The sequence below is a fragment of the Rhinoderma darwinii genome, chromosome 2 (assembly GCF_050947455.1).
Source record: "Rhinoderma darwinii isolate aRhiDar2 chromosome 2, aRhiDar2.hap1, whole genome shotgun sequence".
In the NCBI taxonomy this organism is placed as follows: domain Eukaryota; kingdom Metazoa; phylum Chordata; class Amphibia; order Anura; family Rhinodermatidae; genus Rhinoderma; species Rhinoderma darwinii.
Genome location: NC_134688.1, coordinates 232,307,167 through 232,321,209, shown reverse-complemented (window position 1 = coordinate 232,321,209; position 14,043 = coordinate 232,307,167). Strand labels below are relative to the sequence as shown.

General features: G+C 38.6%; 1 protein-coding gene across 1 annotated transcript in view; it reads right to left on the bottom strand.

The window, feature by feature from the left end:
• Positions 1 to 5,251: 5,251 nt before the first annotated feature.
• The window catches only part of VPS53 (VPS53 subunit of GARP complex), a 180,233-nt gene continuing 171,441 nt past the window's right edge, over positions 5,252 to 14,043 (bottom strand). The window contains exon 22 of the mRNA XM_075852929.1: positions 5,252 to 9,240. Within this exon, the coding sequence (XP_075709044.1) occupies positions 9,073 to 9,240 (168 nt within the window). The 3' untranslated portion in view covers positions 5,252 to 9,072. The remainder of the gene's footprint in view (positions 9,241 to 14,043) is intronic.

The window sequence follows — 14,043 nt, the reverse complement described above, 5'->3', positions numbered from 1 at the left end:
CAGGACAGAGGAGATCAGAGCTGAACACCGGCTTTTCCTCCTACCCAGAGGCGTAGCAAATTTGTAGGCTGCACATTCAGAGCATCTACTGTTTAACCACATCCCAAAGGTGGAATGACTGTGCAGGCCAACAAAGTTAATGTTCGTGTTATAGTATAGGCGCTTTTCAACATGGCACCTTAAGAAAGCAGCCATTAGAAGATGGGTAATAAAGGGAAGTGTCCAACATCTCTTGCACTGATATAGCTAGATATTTATGTTCACATTAGTAATGGAAGAGTGTTGTACTCAATGGCGTTTCACCATTAGGGCAGATCAGGTGGCCGCCTAGGGCCCAAGGCTTCAAAGGGGCCTATGGGCTCCAGCCGGTTCACCCCGGTTCTGCCGAACCGGTTATTAAAATTACAGCCTGTTCAGATAATCGGGCAGAATCAGGATTCAGAAGCAGTCCCCTGTACTCAATTGTATCCGCGTCCTTAGGCAATTGATTAGTCTAGCGCTGGCAAGGCACGGGAATGATCAGTAATCTGCCCAGCTATTCAGAGCTTTATCAATGATGCAGGCGGTGTGATGAGGTCATCGCACCGCCCGCATCATTCTTCTGGATGAGGTCTGGTCTTTGACAGGGGAGCATGTTTTTTTTTTTTTATCAGTGGGCAGTGTTGGGGGCACTATGCACTGGGAACTCTATTGGAGCACTATCCACAGGGGGCATTGTGATTAAAACTACCTACCGAGGGCACTGTGTGTGGTGCTTTACTTTACAATGTTTGACACAATTTTATTCAGCAGCACAGGTGTACGGTACTATTATATTCAGGGGCACAGTGTATGGTACTATTATATTTTGGGGTATAGTGTGAATTTTATCTTCATTTATAGGTGCGGAAATGTTAGAAAAGGGAGGAGCCGAAGACATCTGATTGTCAAAGTCGGCAGAAATGAGCCGTGGCCGGGAGAAGTCGTCATGAGGTCTGTATGGGATGGAGAAAAAAGGAGAAAAAGAACGACTAGAATCTGAAATGTCACATGTGAGTCACTGGATTTATTGAGAATATGTTAGCTCTCCTGTCATATCGTCTGTTGTAGGGTAAACCTTGTATTCCACAAAAAGTCCTGTTGTGTAGTCCAGGACTAATTGGCAAATGTGTGTTACCATTCTCCTTATCAGGAGGATGTGTCCCTACACAGTGTGAAGGTGTCAGCGATGGTTGGAGACTGTCAGTATGTAGGGACACAACCCTTTGACAAGGGTAATCATAACACCTATTTGTCAATGCTCGCACAGAAAGGTGGTGTTAACTATAAACACGGCGCATCAGGGCAGCGGTGGAGAAGGGGACCCAAGTTTGGGGAATAGCCCAGGGCCTATTGTCTGCTTAATCCATTGTACTCAATGTTAGGCTTCAATGCAAAAAAAAATAATAGGCAAGTTTCGAAAAGTTTCCTCATCAGGCAAGTTACTTAATTTAAGTGTAACTTTTGTTTTTGCCATAAATAAATCGTACTCGCTTTCAAATTATTGATAAAATATGTATTCAGTGAGACAGAGTTGAAGACAGATTATCAACTCACCGAGAGATCAGATTACAGCTGTTGACAATAGAAATCTATGTGGAGGGGAAGGAGGGAGCAACTGCAGAATGAGAGAGACACACACAGATAGAAGCTGCTGCTGTTTCTAGTAAGTGAGTAAGGCTGGGTTCACACAACCTATTTTCAGGCGTAATGGAGGCGTTTTACGCCTCGAATGACGTCTGAAAACCCGGCTCCAATACGTCAGCAAACATCTGCCCATTCATTTCAATGGGTTTGCCGATGTACTGTGCCGACGACCTGCGCCGCTGTCAAAAGACGGCGCGTAAAATAACAGCCTCGTCAAAGAAGTGCAGGACACTTCTTGCGACGTAATTGAAGCCGGTTTTCATTGAATCCAATGAAGAACAGCTCCAAATTACGTCCGTGATTGACGCCTCTCAAAACGCGAGTACGAGCAATTACGTCTGAAATGCAGGAGCTGTTTTCTCCTGAAAACAGCTCCGTAATTTCAGCCGTAATTGACGTTATCGTGTGCACATACCCTTACAATATCACCCGAGGTCAGGATTCACAGCTACACTGCTCATTACTGCTGTATAATCTCCTCCATGCTGCTTTTGAGGATGTGCTACAAAGAGATTGGGGAGCAGGATCTTCTCTATGTGCTGTTTATGGGAGAACATAGCTGCTAATCTCTGCCCCCTCTGGATCGGAGTTCGAGGAAAACTGATAGAGAAAGAGCATACAGAGAGGAAATCTTGTGATAAATGCAGAATACAAATCATTCAATGGTCATGTATAGGGTTATTCCTTATGTACACATACATGACAGCTTACTCTCAAGTTACATGAAATGACAGGTATGCTTTAATTGTGGAACCAAATTCTTCTACTTGAATCAACTTCTTTGATCTTCCTGAATCAAGTGAGCGATACTAGCTCTTGAGCCCTAACGATAAGATGATCTCTTTTGTAGGTGGACAAGTTTCTTTGTGTGATTTTTCCGTTCCAGAAATGCAGGGTACATTTTATTATCTTCCATTCTAAGACCAAGCCAGCTTCGTATAGGGCGGTATGATGCAGTGCCTGATACAAAAGTGTGTGTGTATATGTATGTATATATATATATATATATATATATATATATATATATATATATATATATATATAATTATTTTTTATTTATCTTTTTTTTAAAATAGTGAGTTTAACATGGCAAATGAAGCGTAAAATTATTATAACTACTTTATTCGCCGAAATGAAAATGCACTGGAAATACTCCACATTCAATTTCAATTAAAAAACAATAACATATATCCAGTTTGTGTTAATCCTTTACAGAAAGTAATGAAAAAGGAATATTAGACTGGTCAAAAAAATAGTGCCAGCATTTTTCTTTAAAAACTCTAAACTTGAATGTATAAACTGCAAAAAAAATTCAGATTTCATTTTACTGAAATATTATTTAGTGGCATAACCATTGTTTCTGAGAACTGCTTGACATCTGAAGATTCGACTACATTCCACAGTTCTGCATTTTTGGGTTTTGCCTCATAAACCAAATTTTTTATGTCACCCCACAAGTTCTCTATGGGATTGAGGTCGGGGGATTGGACTGGCCACTTCATTACCTCAATCCTGTTTGTCCGTAACCAAGATGATCTTCGCTTACTGGTGTGTTTTGAGTCCATTGTCGTGTTGAAACACCCATTTCAAGGGCATTTCTTCTTCGGCATAGGGCAACATGGTCTCCTCAAGTGTTCTGATATATTTCATCAATCCACAATATGTTGCGCTATTTCTCTTTGGGCCAACAAAGAGAAATTAGGGTTTATTTTGTATGTTTATTGTTGTAACATTGACTGCTGTGGTGAAGACAAAGCTAGCTGCGGCTGGTTTAAACCTTTTATTCAAGGAGTTGGAGTGAACTTTCTATGTGTGCCAACCATCTCCAGGGTGAGATGGCGATCCTGTGAGCTAAGTGGTCCCCAGGTTGTCACAATATATATATATATATATATATATATATACACACACTATATGGACAACAATATTAGGAAACTCCTAATCATTGAATTCAGGTGTTTTATTCAGTCCCACTGCCACAGGTGTATAATGTCAAGGAGTAGAATAAAACACCTGAATTTAATTACTAGGAAGAGTGTTCCAACCGTCGCCTTTACAAACATTTGTAAAAGAATGGGTGGTTCTAAAGAGCTCACGGAATTTGAGAGGTGACTGTAATAAGGTGCCATCGTTGTAACAAGTCAGTTTGTGAAATTTCTTCCCTCCTAGATATCCCATGATCAACTGTGAGATGTATTAATACAAAGTGGAAGCGTTTAGGAACAGCAGCAACTTGGCCACAAAGTATCAGACTACGTAAAGTTACAAAGCGGGGTCGCCGAGTGCTGAAACGCATGAAAGTCGCCAACCCTCTGCTGACTCAACATTCCAAACCTCCTCTGGCATTAATATCAGCACACAAATGGCTGAACAGCTGCATGCAAGCTTTACATCACCAAGCACAATGCCAAGCATCTGATGGAGTCATGTACAGCATGCCACCCCTGGACTCTGGACCAGTGGAAACGTGTTCTGTGGAGTGATGAATCAACCTTTTCCAGCTCCCAGTCTGATGGACGAATCTGGGTTTGGCGAATGCCAGGAGAACGTTACCTGCCTGACTGCATTGTGCCATCTGTAAAGTTTGGTGGAGGAAGGGTAATGCTATGGTGTTGTTTTTCAGGGGTTAGGCCTAGGTTCTTTAGTTCCAGTGAAGGAAAATCTTAATGCTTCAGCATACCAAGACACTTTGAACACCTGTATGCTTTTAACTTTGTGTGAAATTTTGGGGAAGGCCCTGTTCTATTCCAGCATGACTGTGCCCCAGTGCAGAAAGCAAGGTCCATAAAGGTATGGTTGGGTGAGTTTGGTGTGAAAGAGCTTGACTGGCCCGCTCAGAACCCACAACCTCAACCCCATCGAACACTTTTGGGATGAACTAGAATGGAGATTGTAAGCCAGGCCTTCCTGTCCAACATCAATGTCTGACCTCACAAATGCTCTTCAGGATGAATTCACAAAAACTCCAACAGACACACTCAAATCTTGTAGAAAGCCTTCCTAGAAAAGTGGATGCTGTTTTAACTCCAAAGCGGAACCAACTCCATATTAATGCCTATGGATTTCGAATGTGATGTCATAAAAGCTCCTGTAGGTATAGGTGCCGCAATACTTTTGTCCATATAGTTCGTGTGTGTCCCAATATTTTTGTCCATATAGTGTGTGTGTGTGTGTGTGTGTGTGTGTGTGTGTGTATGTGTATATATATATATATATATACACACACACATACATATATACATACATAAAAAGTAAATGCCTATATTTAGACGCACACATATATATATTATATATCATTCTACACGGAAATTAAAAACACTTAAATGAAAAACTGCAGTAAAACTGCTCTGGCCTAATGGTAATAGTGTGTATTTTTTTTTTAACACTCTTAAGAAATGCTACAAAGAGCGTCTCTCGCTATGGAGGACCGAGAACATCTGTGCATTACATGGACAGCCATTTCTGTCTAGATATATAATAATACCCGCAGTTTGATTAATAGAGCACAAGCAAAAACCAATATAGAATAAGTAAAAAGCATCTACATATTTAAATACTGGTTATATATATACATAACAGGAATAAATATTTGAAAGGACACCTTTATTATAAGTCTATGCTATATACAATTCATTGGTGCATATATGCAATATAGTTGTAAAACCAGTTGAAAGTACATAACCATTATTCATCAGTGACTAATGTACAACAATGAAGTATGTAGTGCACTTTGAGATGCGAAGTTGTAGTTTTGGACAGTTTCTCATGATCTATAGGTAGCATTCATCAGAATCATTGTAATGTATCCTCAATTTTAATTAATATGTTGGACTTCCAAATGAATTGTAAATGTATTTTATGTCTTTAGGTTGACACATACAGTATCATAAGCAGATAACAATTATGTACATAAGCCTATAAATACAGAACTGCTACAAACATGATATATTAGTAATGAGTACTGTGCAGGTTTAGTCCGCTCCTATCAGATATTGGATAATATGGCAAATAAGTTATGCGATACAAAAATTGTCTAACAACGTGAACAATCCAGAGTCCACCAATGGATTCTTAACATTTTTAACTTATCTAGTATCGAATAGACTTTTTTTTCTATCGTAGCTTTTAAAGGGTGAATTCACATTTCAATCTGCATCAATTCAGCTCATTTTGCAATGGATGCACTGCAGACAAATCCATGGTGTAAAATGATGCCATGTGGGAATCCATCCTCTGATTTTCAGCCGTTTTTAAAGCGTCAAACATTTTATGATGCGTTTTTTTTAGCCGTTTTTCTATTAACGCAATGAAAAACGGCTCAAGAAGTGACATGCACCTTTTTACGCGCCTTTTATTACGCGCCGTTTTGTCAAACGGCTGTGTAAAAAAACGCCCCATCGGAAGGAAATGCAGTTTTTACCATTAAAATCAACGAACAGATGTTTGGAGGCGTTCAGCTTCCGATTTTTCAGCCGTTATTCAAGACGGTTGAAAATAAGCCATGTGAACACACCCTCAGACCAAAGTATCCGCAACATAACCAACTAGGAATCAGGATATCAATACGATGATTGGGTATGTATTTGACTGACAATGCACACATCAACAAGTATCCAGAGAGTTATGTCACAGCTGCACGTAATAACTTGTTTTTAAGAGAAGTCATTTTTTTAGTGTTTTTCTCAGCAACCCAGGGGACTAAAGTCAATAAATCATTATTACAAAAGTTTTTTTCCTCACAACCCACCTACATAATTTATTTTTTTTAAATGTTCTAAAATGTCTAAGTTAAAAGGCGTTGGGCTGATTTTAGTCTTCAAACCTGTCAGACTCCTGAAGAACACCTAAACATTGCAGAGCTAATTGATACTGGATATCCCAAAAACAAAATTGTTGTATTTATTATCCAGACGTTTGAAGTTGAAATTTTAATTTTAATAATTTCAGCTTTTCTCCAAAAAAAAATATACACCAAAAGGCACAAACTTACATGTCTGCCACACTAAAGACCCTTTTACCATTACTTACAGTAAACCGTATGAATTTCATTATACACTTAATATTAAATCAGTTTAAAGGGATTGTTCACCTTTAACCACCATTCTACAACGTACATTAATCTGCATAAAAGTGGAGTACCATTGTAAATACATGACATGTTGTACTGATCCCGATTAAAAGTCTGTTTAATACTCCAGAGCTAAATTCATAATTCTGCCGATTTCCAAGCTGTAATCTCACCAAATGTCCTTACTGGCTCAATGCCAGCACAGAGCTTGCTCTGTAGATTTGCTTTCTAGCAACTTTATACAAGGCATTTGGAAACCAGGAAAAATTCTGATGATTTTACACTATGTAGCATTTCATTGAAATATATTAATATTTAAAATTAAATTCTTACATACCCAGGACTAGTCAATAGTTTGTAAATATCTACATTTGAATATTTTGCAGAAAACAGACCATAGCCATATAGTAACAAAGCCCTATACTGAGATACTGTATTATTGTACAACCTAGTTCAAATACACAATAGACGATGATTCGTCAGAGATCACATAGGTAATATAATTAGGTCCAAGCAGTGTATTCAGTTTTACTTTATTATTTTCTAAAGCCATATTTATGGTAATGTTAGATGGCTCATAGAAATGATAATTTTGAAGTACAGCTCCACTTTTGGAGCTCCTTTGGCTAAAAAATATTAATTGCAAATTGGTTAAATAGCAATTTGCTAATACAGTTTAATTTAAAGTGTAACTAAACTGTTAAATACTTTTGACATGTCAAAGTGACGGTGGGGTTCCGAGCACTGAGGCCCCCACCGATCGCTAAAACGAATCAACAGAAGCGATCGGGTCAGTCCTGTGCCTCTCTGCTTCTGATTGGCTTTCCTTGGAGCGGTGTACGGGCTCACTAGAACGTCTATAAGTTCGTACACCCCTCATTTGGCTTTCCGAGGAAAGCTGATCAGAAACTAAGTGGCACAGCGCTCACCCGAGAACTTCTGATGCTTTGTTTTGGGGATCGGTGGGGGTCTCAGTGCTCAGTATGACAAGTCAAAAGTTTTTTTTAAAATATAGCTACACTTTAATGTTTCCCTTGGCTGTGGAAATAATTTGAAGGGACTTGTAAACGGTCAAATTTACTGTGGTTTTATCTCCACCTGACTACAGACCAGACCACAGCACTTTGAAGACGACAGACTGGTGAAAACTGAATTACAGGATAGTGGTCAGAGTAGGGGAACTGTTAGGGATTTTGGTTCTTTCATGCATCAGCAATTCTTTTAACACTGTGCTAATCGTGCCATCGTAGTGAACAGGAATGTTAGAAAACTCACGTTCATGCAATGCGGCTGTAAACCCTGTTGACCTACCCACGTTTGGTCACGGATTTGTTGCGGTTTTCCCCAAACGACTTTACATAGAAACACTTCACTGGAATCTTTCCTAGAACGGCTTCTTGTTGACAGCTGTGATGGACAGAACACTTAGTCGTCCATCAGAAAGCAGCAGAAGATATACAGTATAACAATAATTCTTAGTTAAGGAATAGGAAAAAGAAGACGGTTGACAAAATAATTCTTAGTGATCCAAATAACTGAACATGGTTTCTTCTAGGATAAGGCTGAGCGCACTGCTATACATCTAACACATTTTTTCCAGAACAATCTACAAAACATACTGGATAAAGAAAACATATCTGATCCTGCCATGGTTTAGATTTCTGAAATGACTGCGTAAGGGAGACATAACACACTTATCTGAATAACATATCTACCGTTCACTTGGCGTCTGCTCCTCAGTTTTATTGTACGTGGCACAGGGAAACTAAACATATTCCAAAGCAATCCACCTTAAATTGATTCTTAATAAAGTTACATTGTATTTACGCAGCACATTTACATCTTACATTTATTGGGCAGAATTATTGATGGTTGTAGAAACCTATTTAGTAGAATCTGAGTATAGGAAATGGATCGGTATTACCTGAACAGTCATTCCTGCACGGTTTATAAGTCTGTTATGTGTTTCAGTGGTTTAAGACAGCAGGAACAGAAGTGTCTCCTTAAATAGACTAGACTTAATGCTGACACACAACCCCCCGGCAAAAACCAAATAGAAAACTCGGGGGGAATAATTCTGCGTGACCACATAACTCCCTAACAGTGTTGTAACATGCTTGAGGGACTGGCTCATCTAGATATGTTCTGTCTAGACAGAAAAACTCCTAGCATTCAGTCGGCCCCAATGTGTTCTCGCTGGCTGAAACCCTGTGCAGCTGACACTAAACATTATTAATAAAAGGGGATGTGACAGTATAATAGGGTGGCTGTTCGAGTGCTAGACTACAGCGGCTTGTTAACACTGCTCGCATGCCACTCTTCAGTCCACAGGTCTCTCTTTACAGTCGCTTCTTGATGAGCTTTTCCAGTTTTCGTATCCGTGAGGACTCCTGCTCAGGGGTCGGAGTTTGTAGAGACACAGAGTTGTTTTCGGCACCAGAGGGAGGATTTGGAAGCCTCTGTCGAAACAGCTCAAGCATGTTGCTCTGCTCACTCCTTTTTAGTCCCTGAAGGAAATAAAGACAGCATGAAACAGCAATAGAAAACAGAACAGTAGCACACACATCAGTGATGTTATAATTCAAAGCAAGAACATAAAAAGTAAACCAAAAACTTAGTCTGCCTTATAATCACGTTTATTATCAGAGCTGGAGTCTTCAAGCAGAGCATCAGGTAGTGCTGGGCATGAGAAGCGGTCAGGGGGCTGTTCGGCGACATTTCTCTTTATGCCTATACACTGGGATACATTAAAGGCTTCCATTGGAGGTATATATCGGAGTCTTATAGCTCCAAATATGGGCAATAGTGCCACACGAAGGGGGGCTCATCAGAAACAACTTTGTTTCATAGTTAACACGTAGAACTTTAACTCAGACTAATGCTCTAACTTTAAAATTGGCGCTGTCGAAACAAAACCAGTTTTTAATTTATTAAATCCTTAGAAAAGGTAAAATATTTTCGTAATTACAGCTCCACTTCGTACTTTTAAACGCAACATAGACGTGAAATATGGTATGTATATGTAATATGGTATAGTGAAATATATCCTTATTAATGCATTTCCATGTATATAAAACTATAGGTCTGTACTTTGGCTGGCCTCTGTGCGTCTAATTAATTCTACATTTAACTTTGAAGAAAGTGCTGACCAGCAGAACAAAGCAATCTAACAAAAAACGAGAATTATCAGGAAGCAGATGTTCTCAAAACATGGGCTTCGCCTACCATCAGGAACACATCTGAAAGCTGTAATCAAATGTAGTCTTAGGGAGGCCTTAGACGCAGCGTTTTTAGGAAAGACGCCACTTATTGTGGCATTTTTCCTGGCATTTCTAGAGGAAAAAAAACGCTGCAGCCATGTTAGCATGAAATATAAAACATACTACAAACATGGTGTTTTTTTTTTTAAGTGGCTTGATTTTTTTATTTTAATTGCAGCAAGTCTAGCTTTGGTGGTTTTTTTCAGAATTTAGTGGCATTTTTCTCCCATAGATCTTCATAGGTTTTTGTTTGCCTTTTCCGAAAAACACAGGTGTCAATGTATGTGTCTATGTTTTTTTTTTCCCAGAATAAATCATGTGTTGCTTATAAAGCACATAATTTGCAATTGTGAACGCCATCTAAAAAAAAGCCGCAGGTACTAATACACAGTATTTTAAAAAATGCTACAAAAGCACCCCATAAAAAAAACGCATGTACCATTTGACTAAACTTTTCTTTAGATGCTTTTTTTATTGCTAAAAAAACGCAATACAAAGTGTGTGTAAAGGAAGCCTAAAGAAGTTGTTCTTTCTTCTCCCATTTCTTACAATAAAAGCTGATCCCTAAACAGCGTCTCCAGGGATCTAATAGGTAATAGTAACGTTGATATGGGCCTTCTTGTACTGTAAAATATAGTGAGAAATTACTGCAGATTTCCTTGGCTATGGTGTGCTTTTGGAAAACTAACCCTGTTTATACACTAACCCTAAAACTGTTTATACATGTAGCAGTTTTTATTTTTTATATCAGTCCATATCCCCAAAATTGCAAAATTCCACTGAAATAATAATTTAGTATTTTTAGAACCACATTTGCTGATGTGAGGTCAAACAATTAAAAGTAATGAAATACCTATATTTTAAACACCAATAAATCTAAAATGAGTATATTTTTCCAGACATATTTTAGAGGTTATCTCCAAAGGACATTGAAATTCTTTAAACAATATTCCACTTGAAATCAGATTCCTTCAGCAATGATTTACTTGTGCGTGCGCTGATGCTATAGATATAAGCATACCTTTGATAAGTAAAAGTTGGATGTATGCTGTGCATTTTCTTTGGAAGGTATACCAGTTTTTTGGGGGTTTTCTTTTTACACCGTCTGTTATATTACATTAAATTATAATGCAATGTCATGTTACTATATTACATTACATGATTGCCTGTGTGCAAAAAATGCAGAGTAATCCATTAGAGCATACCGGTTATGCCCCCAATAAGCCATATTACTGAACAGCCCTTGTCTAGGTTGTCCATATAAAACGGTTAGCCGTTTTAATTAAAATGCCATGGCTAGAGAGAAAGTAACAAAGAGGGTCTCCTCCCTCTGACAGCACTGCGATCAGCATGTGGGGATTAAATAGCCAGGATCAGAGTGTAACCCTTTCTGCAACATACATGCAATTGAATGTGTGGCCAAGGGTTAAAGAGAAGGCAAGTCACTAAACTTGTAGCGGGGCACCTTCAGAAGAGAGGTATCATTTAAAGTGGGTCTATAATTAATTTAATCTAATTCCCCCCCAATTAAATAAACTTTTCCTTCATTTTCTGGCGTACAAACGATGCGAATAGCATGAAAGTCGTAATTTGCTGTAAAAAGCGCAACTTTTGTGTTTCCAACACACACCAATTTTCTAAAAAGTTGGCACAGCTAAGCAGGAGGCGGCCACCCACAGCGCGACAAATGTACTATGCTTTACGTCAGAAACTGGCGTCAATTATAGCAAATATTTAGGCCATAGCTGGCGTAGGTTTGACTGTGGCGCATGAATTGCTAGAGATGCACCTAATTTATTAAGAGGCATGCGCCTATTAAGAAATTATAGCCTATATACACCTTTGAAGATAATTTTTTGTTTACATAAATCAATATTTTCTCTTATTTTAACAACTTTTACATTGACTTTTATGAAAAAAATACAGCTTCCATGTATCCTGTATACAAGTATACAACTTGTATACAGGATACATGGAAGCTGTATTTTTTTCCGTCAAAGTCGATTCTGTCAGTTCAGCTGGAATGACGGCTTGGCTGAAAGCTGGTCCTGCGTGTCTCTGACCCACAGGATCCAGCTAATAATGATCACATCTAAGTTCATGAACTTAGTCGTGATCATTATTAGCTGGATCTTAGACACACACAGGACCAGCTTTCGGCCAAGCCGTCAGCTCAGCTGACAGAACGATACAGCTTCTATGTAAAAACCATACAAAAGAAGCTGTATCTTAAAAAGTAAAAACATTTTGTAATAAAAATCAATTTAAAAGCGGTTTAAAATCAGATAAAACATTGATTGAAATAAAAGACATTCTCTTCAAAAGGTATGCAGCTTTTAAGCGAGAAGACCTGCAGCAGAGGAATAACTTTCCATGTCTGCATTCCTCACCTGACTATATACCACACTCTACACTTCTTTTATGTATACTGTACTTACTTTTTGAACTGCTGCCATGTCTGTGCTTTAACAAAGCCTCCAACTTGATTCTTGGATTTCCCCAACTTTCTCTTCTTCTCTGCTTTGCTATCAATCCCATGATGCTTCAGCACAGCATCACATAACCAGCTAAAGACCATAACATTTCTGGATGTTGGGGACATTGTGATTATCATTCTCTCTATAGTCTACTAAATAAGCTGAGAAACTATAAGTATACAGACGGGGAGGCTGCACTTTATTCTTCTACAATATACCTGTGTGACAGAAACCTGTCTAGGTATCAGTGGTAGCTGATGACAGAAGTTTCTGCCCCCCCCTGTGCAAAACTAGTGTGGTAATGGAACTGCTGAAGCCTGTGACGGGTGACACACAGATCTCCATAGACTCAAGTAGAGAAAGTGTGTCACCGAGCCGGATTCACACTGCTGCTAAGCAACCATCCCAGTGTCATATATAGAGATAGAAGCAGCAAGAAAAATTACAGGTGAGAGACTGCCCCATGGAATACCTTAATTAATGGTACACATGGGCGAGTTTAACTTTTAAAGGGGCACCCTGGCCAAAAGTATACCTTCCAATACACTATCTGTAATAATTCCTCACGGTTTTCAAGATCTCTGCTTGTTGTTCTTCAGTAGCAATGTTCATTGTTTACTTCCAGTGGACACATTTCTGTCATTGGTCGTGTGATGATCACAAAGGTGCACGGCTCGTTACAGTTACAGTATGTGTATCAGAGCTGTATCTTCTAACCATACCAGCACCTATGTGTACATCACATGACCACGGACAGAATTGTATCCACTGGAAGTAAATAATGAATGTTCCTGCTAAATAACAACAAGCAGAGATCTAGAAAACCGTGAGGAATTAATCCATAAAGCATATTCAAAAATTGTATAACATTTAATTATACAAAAAATAACATTATATTTGCTAAAACTGGACAACTCATTTAAGACTGGTGCATGAAACACCAGTCTTAATAAATGTCCCCCAATGTGTCCAAAATTCTGTGCTGATTAGGATTTCATAAATATTAGGGTCAAAGTTCGATTTTTTTTTTTATTCAGAGCCCCAAATCCTCTGCTTCCCTTCACACAGTCAGTGTTAAACGATGCAGTTTTGGATGTCTGCCGCCATCTCTAGTGGGATCGTATGAGCTTATTATTGAGATAAATGGAAGCCGTATAAATTTATACACAGTAGACTAACCCTAGTGGGGATTACAGGTAGGCAGGATTTTATGTTTTCACTGTCGCATTCCAACAGTTGTAACTTTTTTTTTTATTCCATCGACATAACCGTATAAGGGCTTTTTTTGCAGGACGAGTTGTATTTTGCAATTGCACCATTTTTAGATGCTTATAACATATCGATTAACTTTTATTAACTATTTTAGGAGAGAATTGAAAATAAGCAGCTATTCCAGCATTGATTTTCACATTATAAATTTACGCCGTTTACTATGCAGCGTAAATAACATGTTAACTTTATTCTATGGGTCGGCACGATTACGGGGATACCAAACATGTAAAGGTTTTATAAGTTTTCCTACGTTTGCACAATAAAAACCCTTTTAGAAAAAATGTACTCGTTTTTGCATCGT